Source organism: Tachyglossus aculeatus, chromosome 17, assembly GCF_015852505.1.
Source record: "Tachyglossus aculeatus isolate mTacAcu1 chromosome 17, mTacAcu1.pri, whole genome shotgun sequence".
Classification (NCBI taxonomy): Eukaryota; Metazoa; Chordata; class Mammalia; order Monotremata; family Tachyglossidae; genus Tachyglossus; species Tachyglossus aculeatus.
Genome location: NC_052082.1, coordinates 58,994,624 through 59,013,047, shown reverse-complemented (window position 1 = coordinate 59,013,047; position 18,424 = coordinate 58,994,624). Strand labels below are relative to the sequence as shown.

At 55.9% G+C, this 18,424-nt stretch overlaps 1 protein-coding gene across 4 annotated transcripts in view; it reads right to left on the bottom strand.

Moving 5' to 3' along the window:
• CLIP2 (CAP-Gly domain containing linker protein 2) overlaps positions 1–18,424 on the bottom strand; it is a 48,051-nt gene that overhangs the window by 10,283 nt on the left and 19,344 nt on the right. For 2 of the 4 annotated variants that reach the window (XM_038759473.1, XM_038759474.1), the window contains exons 4-14: positions 16,963–17,087; positions 15,230–15,443; positions 14,651–14,848; positions 13,910–14,013; positions 11,989–12,049; positions 7,409–7,513; positions 4,943–5,887; positions 2,900–2,957; positions 2,658–2,741; positions 2,038–2,206; positions 1,082–1,247 (exon numbers count right to left, since the gene is read on the bottom strand). In XM_038759473.1, the coding sequence (XP_038615401.1) occupies positions 1,082–1,247; positions 2,038–2,206; positions 2,658–2,741; positions 2,900–2,957; positions 4,943–5,887; positions 7,409–7,513; positions 11,989–12,049; positions 13,910–14,013; positions 14,651–14,848; positions 15,230–15,443; positions 16,963–17,087 (2,229 nt within the window). Of the gene's footprint in view, positions 1–1,081; positions 1,248–2,037; positions 2,207–2,657; positions 2,742–2,899; positions 2,958–4,942; positions 5,888–7,408; positions 7,514–11,988; positions 12,050–13,909; positions 14,014–14,650; positions 14,849–15,229; positions 15,444–16,962; positions 17,088–18,424 lie in introns of those variants that run through there. The other 2 variants (XM_038759476.1, XM_038759477.1) reach the window with 2 other exon arrangements.

Below are 18,424 nucleotides of genomic sequence, written 5' to 3'. Positions count from 1 at the left end.
TAATAATAAACACGGTTGACGGATACTGGTAGGGGGACAAGCCACACAGCAGGACACACCCCACTCGAGGGTGTTGCTGCTCCTACAACCCCCATCATCAGTGGGGAGAGAGGAGGACAGGCCTGGAAATTTGGGGGGCTGGGGGAGGGTAGGGTACAACTGGAGATGTATATGTTGCCAACTTGTACTTCCCAAGCGCTTAGTACAGTGCTCTGCACACAGTAAGTGCTCAATAAATATGATTGATTGATTGATTGAGATAGAATTGGGACTAAATGGGGAGTAAGAGGAGCACCCTCCCATGCAGGTGGGACGGAGGGCTGCAGGGAGGAGGACTGCAGACACGAATACACGTCTCCTCCGGCGTGGCCGCATCCTGGCACGGCCCCGAGAGCAGGAGGCAGGAAAATCCTCCGCGTTAATAATAATAATAATCTTGGTATTTGTTAAGCGCTTACTATGTGCCAAGCACTGTTCGAAGCGCTGGGGGAAATACAAGATAATCAGGTTGTCCCACATGGTGCTCACAGTCTTAATCCCCATTTCCCAGATGAGGTAACTGAGGCCCAGAGAAGTGAAGTGACTTGCCCAAATCACACAGCTGATAAGTGGCGGAGCCGGGATTAAAACCCATGAGCTCTGACTCCCAAGCCTGCGCTCTGCATTCAGGGCTATCCCACCCACATCACGACCCCTTGTCCCATTTAATAATAATAATAACAATAATGATAATGGCATTTGTTAAGCGCTTACTATGCGCAAAGCACTGTTCTAAGCGCTGGAGGGACAAGGTGATCAGGTTGTCCCACGTGGGGCTCACAGTCTTAATCCCCATTTTCCAGATGAGGTAGCTGAGGCCCAGAGAAGTGAAGTGACTTGCCCAAGGTCACACAGCTGACAATTGGTGGAGCCCGGATTTGAACCTCTGAGTCCCAAGCCCGTGCTCTTTCCACTGAGCCACGCTGCTTCTCTTTTTTCCCCACGAGCCTTCAGTCCACTCCTCCTGCCCGCCGTTCCCGGGCCCCCCGACCGGTTGCCCTGCCTGATCTGGTGCCCCCCGCCCAGCCTGGAGCCCCCCTACCAGCAGCAGCAGCAGTAGCTTTTCGCGCAGGCCTCTGATGTCGTCCTTGAGCTCCTGCTCTTCGAGCCTCCACTCGGCCGCGGGGCCTCCGCCGCCCTGGTCGCGCTCCGGCCGCGGGGACCGTCGGCCGGCCTCCAGCCGCAGCGCCCGCAGCTCGCTCAGCCTCCTGGATGGGGACACGTGCCCGGCCGCCGGTCAAACGGAGCGGGGTCAGCGGAGCGGGGTCAGGAGAGTGGGGGCAAGGTAATAATAATGATGACATTTGTTAAGCACTTACTATGTGCGAAGCACTGTTCTAAGCGCTGGGGGGGATCATGTTGTCCCACGTGGGGCTCACAGTCTTAATCCCCATTTTACAGATAACTGAGGCCCAGAGAAGTGACTTGTCCAAAGTCACACAGCTGACAAGAGGCAGAGCTGGGACTAGAACCCACGACCTCTGGCTCCCAAGCCTGTGCTCTTTCATCATCACCATCATCAATCGTATTTATTGAGCGCTTACTGTGTGCAGAGCACTGTACTAAGCGCTTGGGAAGTACAAGTTGACAACATTTAGAGACAGTCCCTACCCAACAGCGGGCTCACAGTCTAGAAGGGGGAGACAGAGAACAAAACAAAACATTATTCATTCATTCATTCAATCGTATTTATTGAGCGCTTACTGTGTGCAGAGCACTGTACTAAGCGCTTGGGAAGTACAAGTTGGCAACATATAGAGACGGTCCCTACCCAACAGTGGAAAAGCTGCTTCTCTAATGGTAAAGGGGCGAGGAGCGGGGATTCCTCGGGCAGCTGGCCCAGTGAGGAAGAAGAGGCCGAGGGACTCCCATCTGTGTGCGTGCATGCGTGTCTGTGTGCGTGCGCGCGGGGGATTCCCGGCCAAGTTACCGCGGCTCCTCCCGGCTCCGGCCAGCCGGGGGGACGGGGGTGGGCTGGGGAGCCCCTCGGATGCTCACCTCTCTTTCTGGAGCAGCTCCTGACCGAAGAGGACCAGCTGCCCGTCTGAGGCGTCAACCCCGCGGGCTGGCCGGGACCGGCCCCCGAGCAGCTCCGCCTCCAGCCGCCTGGTCTCCCTCAGGAGGGCGTCCACCTTCCCGTCCCCAGCCTGGCATTTGCTCTCCCAAGCTGGGACGGCAGAGCGGACACACAGTCAGCGGGTGGGTGGCCCGGGCCTTGAAGAGATGTGGCGGTGCCTAACGGGAGTCGGGAGCCAGTCCACCTACGATCCCACCAGCCCGTCTGGCCTCTGATCAATCAATCGTATTTATTGAGCGCTTACTGTGTGCAGAGCACTGTACTAAGCGCTTGGGAAGTACAACCTGGCACCTCTGATGGCATCTGGTTTCATTCTTGGGAACTTTGGGGCGGGGATGGCGCAGGGCCGGGATGCCCCCTGGAACCGAGCCCTTCGGCTGTTTCTGCATCGCTTTTGCGGAGCTCCGTTCTGTCCAGCCCTGCCCTCCCCGCGCTACCCAGCTCCACCCTGCCTTCAACCTGACCCGCCCAGCCCTCCCCAAGTCCACCCTCCCTTGCCCTCCTCTGCCTGCCCTCCTCTGCCCAGCCCCGAGGAACTTACCACTTACTTGGGCCCTTAGCGTCTCTGTCTGCGAGGTCAGGGCCGCTACCTCCTTGTCTCTCTTGCTCAGCTTGTCTTGCAGATCTGCAGGGGCGGAAACAGAGGGGCAGGGGATCATGGAGAGCCACCCCCCAGGAGGGGCCCGGCTGGTGGAGGGGGCCCCAGTACCAACCACCCCATGGTCCCCTCCCAAGGCCAGAAAGCGGGGCTGAGTTCCCTGGGGCGGGGGTGACGGGCATTACCTTCCATGGCCTGTTTCATCTCCATCTTCTCTTCCGAGATGTCGTTCATCTCAATCACCTGAAAGGGGAGGCAGACGGCAGCCTCTGTTCTCACCAGCTCGCCACCCTCAAGGCTGCAGGGGTCTCCTCAGCTAGACCGACCCCAAACTTCTCACAGCCTGGGGGGGACTGGGACCCCCTATGAGCTCCAGTCTAGCCCGCATGCCCCTGCTGGACCACCCCCCTGGTCCCAGAGGATACGTGGGGGTGGCCCCCCAATGACCGGCTCAAGATTATGACGCTAGGAGGGTACTCGGGGGGAGAAGACAAAGGAGCCGGCTCCCTCCCCATTCTTCTACAGCCTGGACTAGACTGTGAGCCCACTGTTGGGTAGGGACTGTCTCTATATGTTGCCAACTTGTACTTCCCAAGCGCTTAGTACAGTGCTCTGCACACAGTAAGCGCTCAATAAATACGATTGATTGATTGATTGGACTACAGGTACATGGGGCACATTGGATCGGAAGTACTCTGGAGGCCAAACCACATCTTACTTCTATTCGTAGGTGCCCGAGGGCTCAATGCCGCGCAGCACTGTGGCCTAGCGGATAAAGCCTGGGCTTGGGAGTCAGAAGGACCTGGGTTCTAATCCCGGCTCTGCCACATGTCTGCTGTGTGACCTCGGGCAAGTCTTTTCACTTCTCAGGGCCTCAGTTCCCTCATCTGTAAAATGGGGATTAAGACTGAGCCGCACGTGGGACAGGGACTCAGTTAATCCAGCCTGATTGACTTGTATCTACCCAAGTGCTTAGGAGAGTGCTTGGCACATAGTAAGCGCTTAAAAAGTAGCATTTTTTATCATTATTATTGATAGAACACACTGGGTTCCGGACACCACACTGGGCTGGTGTTGGTATTGGCGGGGAACTGGGGAAAACCGAAACCCTCGACTCGGCCAGGGTGCGTGTCTGCACTGTGCGTTTTTGCTAAAAAGCCATTAGGGAACTTTGAGAACGCTCTGTTTGGATAGGGCGTCTGCCTGGATGGGTCCATGGCGCTTACCACGGTGCCCACGCTCGCTAGAAACCATAGCAACCATAGCAGAATAATACAGAAACATAGTAAACGCTTAAAACACATCATAAAAAGGAGCCTGGGATCTGTGGGGGGCTGGCGGGAGGTCACGACTGTATTACAATCTCACCCACTGCGCTCCTGGGGGTCTGAACCTCTAGACTGTAAGCTCGTTGTGGGCAGGGAATGTGTCTGTCATCTTGTTTTATTGTACTCTCCCAAGCGCTTAGTTCAGTGCTTGGCACACGGTAAGCACTCAGTAAATATGATTGACTGACTGACCCCCCCCCAGCTCTGTGATACCGTACACTCCCAAGCGCTTAGTACAGTGCTCTACACCCAGCTCAGTACATACGATTGATTGACAACCGCTGCTCCCCCCGGCCCCCAAGGAGTGCTGCGGGAGAAGCAGCGCTGCACAGTGGATTGAGCCCGGGCCTGGGAATCGGGAGGTCATGGGTTCTAATCCTGGCTCCGCCACTTGCCAGCCGCGTGACTTTGGGCAAGCCACTTCACTTCTACGTTCCTCGGATACCTCATCTGTTAAATGGGGATCGAGACTGTGAGCCCTGCGTGGGATAAACCAGCATGGCTCAGTGGAAAGAGTCAGAGGTCATGGGTTCGAATCCCGGCTCCGCCCCACGTCTCCTGTGTGACCTTGGGCAAGTCACTTAACTTCTCTGAGCCTCAGTTACCTCATGTGGGGATTAAGACTGTGAGCCCCACGTGGGACGACTTGGTCACCTTGTATCCTCCCCCAGCGCTTAGAACAGTGCTCTGCACATAGTAAGTGCTTAACAAATGCCATTATTATGATAATAAACCGATCACCTTGTATCCCCCCAGCGCTTAGAACAGGGCTTCGCACATAGTAAGCGCTTAACAAACACCATCACCATTATTATTAATCTGTTCGTAGCCACCCCCACGCTCGGTACGGCGCCTGGCCCTAGTAAGCACTAGATACCACAATTATCCAGGCGCGCCTACGTTTGCATCTAGGGCCGGTCGGAGGGGTTCCACTCCCCGGCGCTGGTTCTGCAGGACGAGGAGCTGCTCCTCGAGCCGGCGGATGTCGTCGCGGCCCCGGGCCTCGGCTTCCCTCAGGGCCTCGTAGTCGGCCATCTTCTTCTCGGCCAGGGGCAGCTGGTCCCGGAGGAGGGCGAGCGCGCGGGCCTGGTCGCCGCAGTCGCGGTGGCGGGCCTCCAGCTCGCGGGCCCGGCGCTCGGCCTCGCGCGCCTGCTCCCGGGCCGCCTGAAGGTCGAGCACGTGCTGGCTGGCCCGCGCCTCCAGCTGCGCCTCCCAGTGACGCCGGTCCCGCTCCAGGGCCTCGCGGCTCTCCTGCAGCTCGGCCCGCAGGGCCTCGCGCTCCTTGGCCAGCACGGCCACTTCGATGTCGTGCCGGGCGCGCAGGTTGCCCAGCTCCAGCTGGTGCTCCATCTTGGCGCTGTCCATCACGGCCTTGAGCTCGGCCAGCTCCTTGTGCGGGGGGTCGGGGCCGGCGCTCAGCGTGGCCTTGAGGTCCTCCAGGGACTTCTGGTGGTCGGAGGCCAGCGTGTCCAGCTTGGCCTTCCAGTCATCCATGAGCCCCATGTTCTCGTGGGCGGCCTGCTGCACTTTGCGCTTCAGGTCGGCGATCTCCTGCGCGCCCTTCTCGTTGGCCTCGCGCAGGCGGTCGGCCTCCTGCTGACGGGCCCGCAGGGCCTTCTCGTACTTGTCCCGCAGCCGGGCCCGCTCCCGCTGGTGCTCCCGCGCGCCGCCCAGCAGCTGCTCCCGCAGCCGAGCCGCCTCGGCCTGCAGGCCCGGGCCGGGGTCCGCCGCCTCGGCCGGCCCCGCCTGCCTCAGACACTGCTGCAGCTCCTCGATCTCCCCTCGCCGCAGGCTCAGCTCCTCCTCCAGCTGCAGGACCCGAGACTTCTCCGCCACCGTGGTCAGCTGCAGCGGGGGAGGACGGGGGTGGGTGGGAGACGGGAGGGAGGGCACGCGGGGCATCAGTCTCGGACCCGGCCGGCCCGTGGTGGGCGGGTAGGGGACGGAGGGGATGCGGAGGGAGGCCGGGCGGTAGCTATGGCAACGTAAAATAACGGGGGAGGAGGAGGAGGAGGGCGAGGCTGGCAGATGGGGTGGAAGGCGCGGTCCAGGAGGGGCACCAATCGGAACCCAGAACCTCCATCGGGTCTGGCCCCTCTAAGGTCACCCGGCACCCCCACCCTCCCCGCTCCCCCTGCTCTCTCCGCGACCCCCGACCCACGTGGCGGGCCGAAGCCCAAGGAGGAGCGGAGTCCTGCTAGGGATGTAAAGGGGTGGAGGAAGGGGTAGGGAGGAAGAGGAAGGGCAGAGGCAGGGGAGACGGGGGAAGAGCCACGTAAATAAACTGGAAACTCTGCGGGCAGGGAGTCTGCTAATTCTGTCGCATTGCACTCTCCCAAGCGCTCAGTACAGTGTTCTTCACAGAATAAGCATCCCGAACTGTAAGCTCGTTGCGGGCAGGGACTGTGCCTGTTGACTGTTGTATTGTACTCTCCCGAGCGCTTATTCATTCATTCGATCGTATTTATTGAGCGCTTACTGTGTGCAGAGCACTGTACTAAGTGCTTGTGGGAAGTACATGTTGGCAACATATAGAGACGGTCCCTACCCAACAGCGGGCTCACAGTCTAGAAGTCTAGACTAGTCTAGACTAGTCACAGTCTAGTACAGAATATGCACCCCAGACTATAAGCTTGTTGCGGACAGGGAACGTGCCTGTTTATTGTTCTACTGCACTCTCCCAAGTGCTTAGTGCAGTGCTCTGCATCATCATCATCATCATCAATCATATTTATTGAGCGCTTACTATGTGCAGAGCACTGTACTAAGAGCTTGGGAAGTACAAATTGGCAACATATAGAGACAGTCCCTACCCAACAGTGGGCTCACAGTCTAAAAGCACATAGTAAGCGTCCCAGACTGTAAACTTGTTGTGGGCAAGGAATATGCCTGTTTATTGTTGTATTGTATGCTCCCTCCCAAGTGCTCCCAAGTACTCGGCACACTGTAACAGTGCTTTGCACATAGTGAGCGCTTAAAAAATGCCATTATTATTACTATTATTACTGTAAGTGCTCAATAAACATGAGTGAATTGAACTGAATCAATAAATTCCATTAATTGATTGACTGGAGGAGCGAAGGGAGAGGGAAGGGGCGATGGGTAGAAGGGGGGGGGCGGAGCGATGGTTGGGGGCGCTTCGAGATTAAACGGATCCACGAGCTGAGAAGCAAATAGGGGTTAGAGGAGAAGCCCCCCACATCCCCACCACCCACCAGCAGTGAGATAAAAACGAAGCCACGCCGCCCAATAGTCCCAGAAAGAAGCGCAACAGAAAATGGGTGAGGAAAGGAGAAGCAGAGGCGCCCACTCCACAGCGGATGGGGCTGGACTTGCGGGGGGTGGGGGGGAGAGTGGTGACGTTACCCGGTTATCCTCTAATTCCCGGAGCAATTTTTCCGCCTGGGCCTTCTCGAACAGCAGGCTCTGCTCAAGGTCCCCAATGCGAGCGTGCTCCAGCTGTGTTTGGGTCTGGTTCCCGCCCGGGGAAGGGAGGGGGGCGAGGGATGGAGGAGAAAGAGACAGAGAGACAGAGACAGAGAGACAGAGAGAGAGAGGGCGGCATCACCGTCAGTGCGGGGGGGCGGGATTCCAGGAGGAGGAGGAAGAGTGGGGGGCCAGGGCTAGAAGAAAGAGAAGATTTCGACGGTGGGGGAGTGAAGGGGGGCCCAGGTGGGGAGCCCCACCCCACTGTAGCCCCCTCTCTCAGAAACGGCAATGCCTGCTCTTGGCCTGGGTGGGTCTGGGGCCCTGTCCCTGTCTGCAGCAAAGAGAAGGGCTGTGATTGAAGAGACCCAAATTCGGGGCGGTGACACAACACCCCTTCTCCCCCCTCTGGCTGTGACTTCCATCAGTCAGTCTGTCCAGGTGCCCACCCCCCACCCGCGGCAGGATGCTCCTCCGGCGGGGGCCCTTGCCGGGAGAGGTCGGTCTTCCGAAACCCACCGCAGATCTGCATTTTGCAGCCTAGAACAGAGAGGGCAGGGACCACCCCACGGTCACACAGCACGGCGGTGCCGGAACTGGGCCCGGAACCTTGGGATGCAGGGACCCAAATTTTTATATGAGATCTCTCGTTCTTTCTCCCTCAACTCTGGAAGGAAACTGACCCTGCACAAATGGACTCAGAAATGCTCCACGGGGGCCTCCAGGAGGATGGGGAGGGGGGGAGGAGCAAAAACGTTCAGACCACGGTTCCCCATTCTTCAATATTCATTCAATCATATTTATTGAGCGCTTACTGTGTGCAGAACACTGTACTAAGCGCTTGGGAAGTACAAGCTGGCAACATACAGAGACGGTCCCTACCCAACAACGGGCTCCAGGGATGCCCATCCACTTCCAAATCAAACAAAAACTCCTCAGCATTGGCTTTAAAGCCTTCAATCGCCTTGCCCTATCCTACGTCACCTTATTACTCTCCTACTGCAAACCAGTGGGCATTCATTCCTCTAATGCCGGACTTCTCCCTGTACCTCTATCTCGTCTATCTCACCACTGACCCCTCACCCACATCCTCCTTCTGGCTTGGAACACCCTCCCATCCTCAAATCCAGACAATTACTCTCCCCCGACAATTACTCTTCCTTACTGAAAGCCCAGCTCTACCAAGAGGCCTTCCCCGACTAAGTCCCACTTCCCTCTTCTCCCTCTCCTTTCTGTGTTGCCTTGACTTGCTCCCTTTATTCATCCGCGCCCGCCCCCCAGCCCCACAGTACTTTTGTACATATCTGTAATTTATTTATTTACATTAGTGTCCATCTCTCCCTCGAGACTGTAAATTCGGTGTGGGAGGGAATGTCTCGGTTCTATTGTACTCCCTCTAGCTCTGTGTGCACAGTAAGCACCCAATAAATTCATTCATTATTTATTCATTCATTATTTATTGAGCGCTTACTGTGTGCAGAGCACTGTACTAAGCGCTTGGGAAGTACAAGTCGGCAACATATAGAGACGGTCCCTACCCAACAATGGGCTCACAGTCTAGAAGGGGGAGACAGACGACAAAACAAAACATGTGGACAGGAGTCATCAGAATAAATAGACGTAAAGCTAGATGCACATCATTAACAAATAGCATCTGAGCTGCCGCCAAAGTAAATGAGGTTGAGGGTTGGAGGGACACCTCTATTGAGTTTTCGTAAGGCAACTCTTGTATGAATTTGGGGCCGCTTTTTTCGGTGTCTCTTTCTATCTTTCAATCAATAAATACGATTGACTGAATGAATGAATGATGGGAGTAGTGGGAAAGGTCCGGGCTAACGCTTAAAGGCCCCTCCCCACCCCTGCCGCCCCAGATTTTAGGATGTGTCCGGTCCCTCCTCAACAATCTGCATCAGATATACAGTATCTGCTTACGGCCCGCTTCCTGGCTATTAAATCGACGCCCGCGTCTCTGGAGAAAATCCTGACGGGCACCGTCCCCCACCCTCACCTATCCCCAACCAAAAGATAGGTCACACCAGGACAGCTCCTGCCCTGCCCCACCTCTGCCCTTCCACCCACTCTCCGCAGTGAAACCCCAGTCCCCGACACCTCAATGGGTGTGTCGTTACCCAGAGAAGGACACTGTGCTGCTTGGCCTCTTCCGCTGATTTTCCCTGCCTCGGGGCTTTTTTTTTATGGAGTTTGTTATGGGCTTATTATGTTTCGGGCACTGTTTCAAGCGCTGGGGTAGATACAAGTTAATCAGGTCGGACATTATCCTGGTCCCACGTGGGGCTCACAGTCTTAGAGAAGCAGCGTGGCTCAGTGGAAAGAGCCCGGGCTTTGGAGTCAGAGGGCGTGGGTTCAAATCCCGGCTCTGCCAATTGTCGGCTGTGTGACTTTGGGCAAGTCACTTCACTCCTCTGGGCCTCAGTTACCTCATCTGTAAAAATGGGGGTAAAGACTGTGAGTCTTCCGTGGGACAACCTGATCACCTTGGAACCTCTCCAGTGCTTAGAACAGTGCTTTGCACATAGTAAGCGCTTAATAAATGCAATCATTATTACTATTATTTTCTCCCCAGCTTCCTCTTCACCTTAGCACCTGGATATCCCCTCCCTGCCCCCGCCGCAGTTGTGTCCCTATCCTCATACTCTGGCCTCTTCTCTTCCCTGTAAATTATTTCGAGAAGCAGCGTGGCTCAGTGGAAAGAGCCCGGGCTATGGAGTCAGAGGTCATGGGTTCAAATCCCGACTCTGCCAGTTGTCAGCTGACTTTGGGCAAGTCACTTAACTTCTCTGTGCCCCAGTTACCTCATCTGGAAAATGGGGATTAAGACTGTGAGCCCCACGTGGGACAAGCTGATCACCCTGTAACGTCCCCAGTGCTTAGAACAGTGCTTTGCCCATACTAAGTGCTTAACAAATACCATCATTATTAAATAGAAAGGAGAACAGGTATTTCATCTCCATTTTAGAGTTGAGACAGGCACAGAGAAGTGGAGTTACATGCCCACAGTCACCCAGCAAACAATTGGCAGATGTGGGATTAAAACCCAAGTCCTCTGACTCCCATGCCCGTGCTCTTTCCTCTAGGCCAAGCTGCTTCCCTAGCAGAAAACAGAAAAGGTCCCGCCCTGAGAGTCTGAGGGCCTGGGTTCTAATCTGGACTCTGCTACTTGCCCGCCATGAGACCTTGGGCAAGAAGCAGCGTGGCTCAGTGGAAAGAGCACGGGCTTTGGACTCAGAGGTCATGGGTTCAAATCCTGGCTCTGCCAATTGTCAGCTCTGTGACTTTGGGCAAGTCACTTCACTTCTCTGGGCCTCAGTTACCTCATCTGGAAAATGGGGATTAAGACTGTGAGCCCCCCGTGGGAAAACCTGATCACTTTGTAACCTCCCCAGTCCTTAGAACAGTGCTTTGCACATAGTAAGTGCTTAATAAATGCCATTATTATTATTATTCTCCGTGCGTCAGTTTTCTCATCTATAAAATGGGGATTCAATACCTGTTCTCCCTCCTATTTAGACTGTGAGCCCCCAGATGGGACAGGGACTGTCTCCAGCCTATCTTGTATATAACTCAACACTTAGTACAGGATTTGGCAGATAGTGTTTAGAAAATACCACAATTTACTATTAGTATTATCATCATTGCAAGAAGGGCTGTCCCATTCCCTGCCGCCCCCGTCAGAGGGCAGGTGGGGAAGGGAGGTGAAAAACCACACAGATTCCTTTCGCTCCTTGCGGACCACTCTGCGTGGAGGTTGGTTGAGGAGGACTTTTTGGATTATCTGTGATTTTCAAAAATCCACCTCCTCGACCTTCCAAACCATGTATAACTGGAAGCAGGATAAGGTCCTATAACTTTTCGCCCATAGAAGGCTGTCCACAGTATTCAGGCAGAGAGAACTGCCATGCAAACTGAAAAATGGAGTGTCTGCCTCCTGCGGCTTTAGCGGTCCATTCTCGGAGGGGCAGGGACCGCCACGGGGCCCGGTTGGCCGGAGCCGGGTGGGGAGCGGAGAAGGGCTCGATGACTCAGAGGGAAACGGAAGAGAGAGGTCGAGAGGAGGGGCGAAGCAGGGCCGAGGTATTGGGGCTCTGCCCACCGGGTCCCTGGTCTCTCTGAACCGCCCTGGCTCGAGCCTTGAGCTGCAGGAGGCCTGGAGGAAGACTAGCCCCGGGCTCTGTCCTGCCCATCCCCTTCCTATACCGACACCCGCCTCAACATGCCGACAATCCTGGAATTTGTCGGAAACCTCCCCCGTTCCCATCTCACCTGGATCCTCCCACCTCTCCCTCCGAGCTCAGGGGACCCCGGGGTCTGAGAAGGAGGGCTGTGGGACTAAGGGAACCACCCCGCCACACTTCAGCCTGCTCTTTGATAGTTGCTGATGGGTGGGGTAGACTCCAAACCCCACCCAGGATCCAGCCTGGAGGCCCCGGGGCAGGGCTGGGGGAGTTAGGTGTATGTGTGTGTGTGTGTGTTTGTGTGTGCACAGACGGGGACAATCTCACCTCCAGGTCTCCCTTGGTGATGGACTCTTCCTCCACCCGGAACTGCAGGTCTTCTACCTTCCTGTGGGGTCAAAGGACGGCCAAGAGTGAACAACCTCCTCCACACTGGGGCCAGCCCCGCCATCATGGATCATCATCATCAATCGTATTTATTGAGCGCTTACTGTGTGCAGAGCACTGTACTAAGCGCTTGGGAAGTACAAGTTGGCAACATATAGAGACAGTCCCTACCCAACAGTGGGCTCACAGTCTAAAAGGGGGAGACAGAGAACAAAACCAAACATACTAACAAAATAAAATAAATAGAATAGATATGTACAAGTAAAATAAATAGAGTAACAAATATGTACAAACATATATACATATATACAGGTGCAGTGGGGAAGGGAAGGAGGTAAGCTGGGGAATGGATGCCTCCAGTGCTATCAAACGTCAACCACTCCACCACCATCAACGATGCCATTACCGCCTCCATCCATCAATCGATCGATCGATAGCCTCTACTGAGCACTTACTGGGGCAGAGCGCTTGGGAGGGCACGACACAGAGTTAGAAGACACGATCCCCACCCTTCGGGAATCTATGATCTAGTGGGGGAGACAGACGTGAAAATAATTTACAGGGAAGAGGAGAGGCTAGAGTATGAAGATAGGGACACAACTGCGGCGGGGGCGGGGAGGGGATATCCAAGTGCTAAGGTGAAGAAGAAGCTGGTGAGGAAATAATAATAATAATAATGATGGCATTTATTAAGCGCTTACTATGTGCAAAGCACTGTTCTAAGCGCTGGGGAGGTTACAAGGTGATCAGGTTGTCCCACGGGGGGCTCACAGTCTTCACCCCCATTTTTACAGATGAGGTAACTGAGGCCCAGAGACGTGAAGTGACTTGCCCGAAGTCAAACAGCTGACAATTGGCAGAGCCGAGATTTGAACCCATGCCCTCTGACTCCAAAGCCCGGGTTCTTTCCACTGAGCCACGCAGCTTCTCTAAATAGGGTTGGGGAGATGAAAGATTAAACAGGGAAGGCCTCCTGGAGGAGACTGATTTTGGAAAGAAGGTGGGGAGAGTGGTGGTCTGCCAGATGGGACAGGGGAAGGAGACCCAGGCTGGGGGGGCGGGGGGGGTGGGCAAGGGGGTCCCGGGCAACAGAGATGAGAACGAGGCACAGTGAGTAGGTGCCTTCAGGAAGAGCGAGGGGGGCGAGCTGGGGTGAGGTGGGAGGGGAGCGAAGGCAAGGAGGGAAGCAGCCTGGCCTACGGGATACAGCAGGGGCTCGGGAGTCAGGAGGACCTGGGTTCTAATCCCAGCTCTGCTACCTGTCTACAGTGTGACCTTGGGCCTCTGTCATCTCGTCTGTAAAATGGGAACAGGGATTGTGTCCAACCTGATTAGCTTATATCTACCCCAGTGCTTAGAACAGTACCTGGCACATAGCAAGCGCTTAACAAATACCATTAAAAAAAAAAAGAAAGGAGGCAGATAGCGGATCTGGGGCCTTAAAGCTGGTGGTCAGGGTGGTCTGCATCTGCTTGATGCAGAGAGGAGTGGGTGACCACTGGAGGACTCGGTCGGGAGGCGTGCCTGGAACTCTGGATCCCGGCCACCATCACTGTCAACTTCTCCTCTGTCAACTCCGGCATCGCTGGGATTTCCCGAGTTAGGGTCAGTGGTCTGTAGTCCTTGGGGCGGGGGTGCCACCTTTAGGGGAGCAGTGCTCTGGCGGAGGGTGGAGTTCCCCTCTTTACAGCTCAGTCAGTCAGTCCATCATATTTACTGAGCATTTACTGTGTGCAGAGCACTGTACCATGCACTTGGGAGAGTATAACAACCCCCAACCCCCGCAGTGCCTCCTGGGTCTGGGCATCTCCCCGGGGGCTATCCCAAGTTGGCATCCCCGCCAGCGTCCTCGGCTGGTTACCTTCTCTCCTCTTCCAGCTGGTTCAGCAGTTCCATCTTCTCCTTCTGCACGCTGTCCACCAGGGCCCGAGCTCGCTGCAGACTCGACTCCGCCTCCGAGACGTACTGTGCCCCCACCCAAGAGGCCATCAGCCACTGCAAGACCCAGGCCGCCTGCCACCCCTCCCAGCCGTTGCCCTGCCCCGGGAGTCCGAAGGACCTGGGTTCTAATCCCGGCCCCGCACTTGTCTGCTGTGTGAACTTGGGTAAGTCATTTTGCTTCTCTGGGCCTCAGTTCCCTCATCTGTAAAATGGGGATGAAGACTGTGAGCCCCATGTGGGACAACCCGATCACCTTGTATCCCCCCCAGCGCTCACACAGTAAGCAGTTAACAAATGCCATCATCATTATTAGTACAGTGCTCTGCACACAGTAAGTGCTCAATAAATACGGTTGATGATGATGATGATGATGATGATGATGATTATTCTCTGGGCCTCAGTTACCTCATCTGATGGGGATTAAGAATGTGAGCCCCATGTGGGAAAGGGACTGGGTCTATCTACTGCAGCACTTAGAACAGTGCTTGGCACATAGTAAGCACTTAACAAGTATCATAATGATGATTATTATTACTCCACCTGGCAGGTACCAAGTGCGGTGCACAGATGCCCAGTGGTGACACTCCCTAGGAGGGGTGTCTGCCACCCTGCCCCCGAGGTCCGGCCCCTCGCCCGCCCCCGTTCCCCCGGCCCCACCCACCTGTTCGTGCTGGGCCTTGAGCAGAGCGATCTCCTTCTCCACCTCACAGATGTGGCTGGTGGCCTTGGCCACCTCGGCTCGCTCCAGGTCCCTCTCGGCCAGCAGCTGCTCGATGTGCTGCTGCTTCTCCTTCAGGGCCTCCTGCAGGGCCGTCGTGCCCGAGATCTTGCGGGCGTAGCGCGACGAGGTCTCTGTCAGCTGTGGGGGCAAGGCGGGGGCGTGAGGGCTGGCGGGGTCGCCCCATGGGGCAGACAGGGCTGGGGCCGCTGACGGAGTGAGGGCAGCCGTCTCTCAAACTGCAGGGGCTGCGGGGTCCCCCAGCCCCATGTCCTCCACCTGTCATCCCGTCCCACTCTCCCCCACTTCCCCCAGTCCCTGTCCCCTGGCCAGATCCCAGGCCAGGTACAGGAATGCCCACTCAGCTTCCGCCACAGCCCCCGGGATCCTCCCCACCACCACTCTCCCCCTGGTTCCTCTGGGTCTCAAGGCTCTGGGAGCTGAAATGCAGCCACCCATGGGGAGGAGCGGGAGAGCGGCCCGCCGCACTGCCCCCTCCCTCCCTCCCTCCGGGCCACTGACCAGGCCGCTGCGGCTGGGCCGGCCCCCGACGGAGGAGGCCACGGAGCTGACGGAGCTGATGGAGGAGCTGCTGGGGCTGTGGGTCAGGGCCGAGACCCCCATGGCCATCCGCTTGCTCTTCTTGGCCTTGGCCGGGCTGGTGGACGGGAAGCCGATGCGGACGACCTTGTGGATGGGAGCGAAGAGGCCAAACTTGGGTGGACACTGGAAGTACCTGGGAGGGCAGGAGGGAGAGGTCACCTTAGCCCGCCTCCCGAGACTGCTGAGGTTCCTGGGGTCTGGTGGAGCCTCCCACTCCCACCACCTCCAGGATTTCGGGGTATAGTTGGGGACCGGACCAGAGCTGCCTCCGGGAGGAGCAGGCAGGGTAACCACCGGGATGGACTAAAGAACTCCCGGAGAGTCTGGCTCCAGCTCCCCGCAGGACTGGCATGATGCCCCCAGGATGGCCCCAAATTCCATCTACTCTTCTAGACCCAGCTTGGGCTGTGCAAATTCCTGACCTGGCACCATCTCAGAGATGGGGGCAGCTTGAGGTGGCTGATGCCATAGGCAGGCAACAAGCCTTCTCCCCTCCCCAGTGCCCTCCTTAATGCCCTAAGACCATTAACTGCCCAGAGTCCCGGAGAGGGCGGGGGAAAGAGGCCGGTGGGGTCAGCCGGGCTTTGCAGAGTAGTAATGGCATTTATTAAGCGCTTACTTTGTGCAAAGCACTGTTCTAAGCACTGGAGAGGTTACAAGATGATCAGGTTGTCCCACTGGGGGCTCACATTCTTAATCCCCACTTTACAGATGAAGTAAATGAGGCACAGAGAAGTTAGGTGAATTGCCCAAAGTCACACAGCTGACAATTGGCAGAGCCGGGACTTGAACCCATGACCTCTGACTCCAAAGCCTGAGTTCTTTCCATTGAGCCACGCTGCTTCTCTGTAGCACACTGTGTAGCACATTGAGTCTGGCAGATGTGGACAACTGTTCAGGGAGGGTTGACTGAATGATTGGTCACGGTGGGATTAGCATTGCCGCCTTCCAGGGAAGAGAATAATAATAATAATAATAATTGGGGCATTTGTTAAGCACTTACTATGTGCCAGGCACTATTCTAAGCGCTGGGGTAGACACAAGCAAATCAGGTTGGACACAGTCCCTGTCCCAAATGGGCCTCACGGTCTTTAATCCCATTTTATAGATGAGGTAACTGAGGCACAGAGAAGTGAAGTGACTTGCCCAGGATCACAAAGCAGACATGTGGCAGAGCCAGGATTAGAACCTAGGTCCTTCTGATTCCCTGACCCGTGCTCTTATCCACTAGGCCACGCAGACTGTAAGCTAGCTATGGGCAGGGAAGCAGTGTACTGAACTCTCCCAAGTGCTTAGTACAGTGCTCTAAACACAGTAAGTGCTCAATATTTGTCACTGGTTTGTCCTCCCCCTCCCCCGACACACCCCCTCCTCCTTCTCCCCTCCCTCCCCTGCTCTTCCCTAGATCTCACCACTACTCAGCACAAACTCCTCCTGGGTTTGGATAGGGACAGGGCTTGGGGAAGCCTCCGGCCTGGACTGATTGTCCTGAGCTGGTCCTCAGGGTGGTGAAGGGCAGGGGAAGGGAACCAGGCCACTGAACCCCCTGTGCCAGGCCCGACTCTTAACCTTGGTCCAAGCCTGTCCCTTGCCCCCGGCCTCTCCACCGCCCCCCGCCCCCTCTCTCCCAGGCCCTCAGTGGTCAGTCGTACCTGGTCCCAGCCACGGCCCCGTCGTTCTTGCCCAGAGGCTCGTCCAATTCCACGCCACACCACTCCCCCTTGGCGAAGTCTGTCTCGCCCACATAGCGCACCACGCCCGTCTTCGTGCCGCCGACCTGTGGGCACAGCCCAGGAGGCCGGGGTCAGACAGCATCCAGGGGACAAAGGGCCACGGGACCCATGAGGTAGGGCAGTAGGGGACTCCCTAGCCACGGAACGGGGCAGGAATTGGGAGAGCCAGGGACTTGGAACAAACAAACAATCAATCAATCTCCCTCTCTCTTCCACTGGGTCCCCTGTTCTGCTTCAGTTGTGCCCGGGCCCCAGGACCAGAGGACCAAAACTGGAGAAAGCCATGTCCAGGGACCCAGTGCCTTTTCCCCCTTGGGGGCAATGTTCAGTCCCTGAGAATGTCCTCCCTGAGTCAGCCCTGGAGCCAACCAGGGGCACCGGGGTGCTGGGGGCAACCGGGTGCTCTCCTCGACACCCTCATGATTCAGTTTAAACGACCCTACACCCCTGACTCTCCCCTCTCCCTCCCTGATTCTCTCCCAGTGACCCAGCACAGACTATTCAACACCCCTGACTCTCCCCTCTCCATCTCTGACTCTCCCCCAGTGACCCAGCATGGACCAACCCACACCCCTAATTCTCCCCGACTCTCTAGACTGTAAACCCCAGACTGAGCCCCCTCTTTCCTCTCCCCCTCCTCCCCCTCCCCATCCCCCACCTTACCTCCTTCCCCTCCCCAACAGCACCTGTATATATGTATATATGTTTGTACATATTTATTTTACTTGTACATATTTATTCTATTTATTTTATTTTGTTAATATGTTTGTTTTGTTGTCTGTCTCCCCCTTCTAGACTGTGAGCCCGCTGTTGGGTAGGGACCGTCTCTATATGTTGCCGACTTGTACTTCCCAAGCGCTTAGTACAGTGCTCTGCACACAGTAAGCGCTCAATAAATACGATTGAATGAATGAATGAGCAGCGAATATGTCCGTCATGTTTTGTTGTCTGTCTCCCCCTTCTAGACTGTGAGCCTGTTGTTGGGTAGGGACCATCTCTATATGTTGCCGACTTGTACTTCCCAAGTGCTTAGTACAGTGCTCTGCACACAGTAAGTGCTCAATAAATATGACTGAATGAATGATGTACTCTCCCAAGTGCTTAGTACAGTGCTCTGCACACAATAATAAATCAATCAATCATATTTATTGAGCGCTTACTGTGTGCATAGCACTGTACTAAGCGCTTGGGAAGTACAAGTTGGCAACATACGAGACGGTCCCTACCCAACAGTGGGCTCACAGTCTAGAAGGGGGAGACAGACAAAAAAACATGACAGACATATTCGCTGCTCATTCATTCATTCATTCAATCGTATTTATTGAGTGCTTACTGTGTGCAGAGCACTGTACTAAGCGCTTGGGAAGTACAAGTTGGCAAC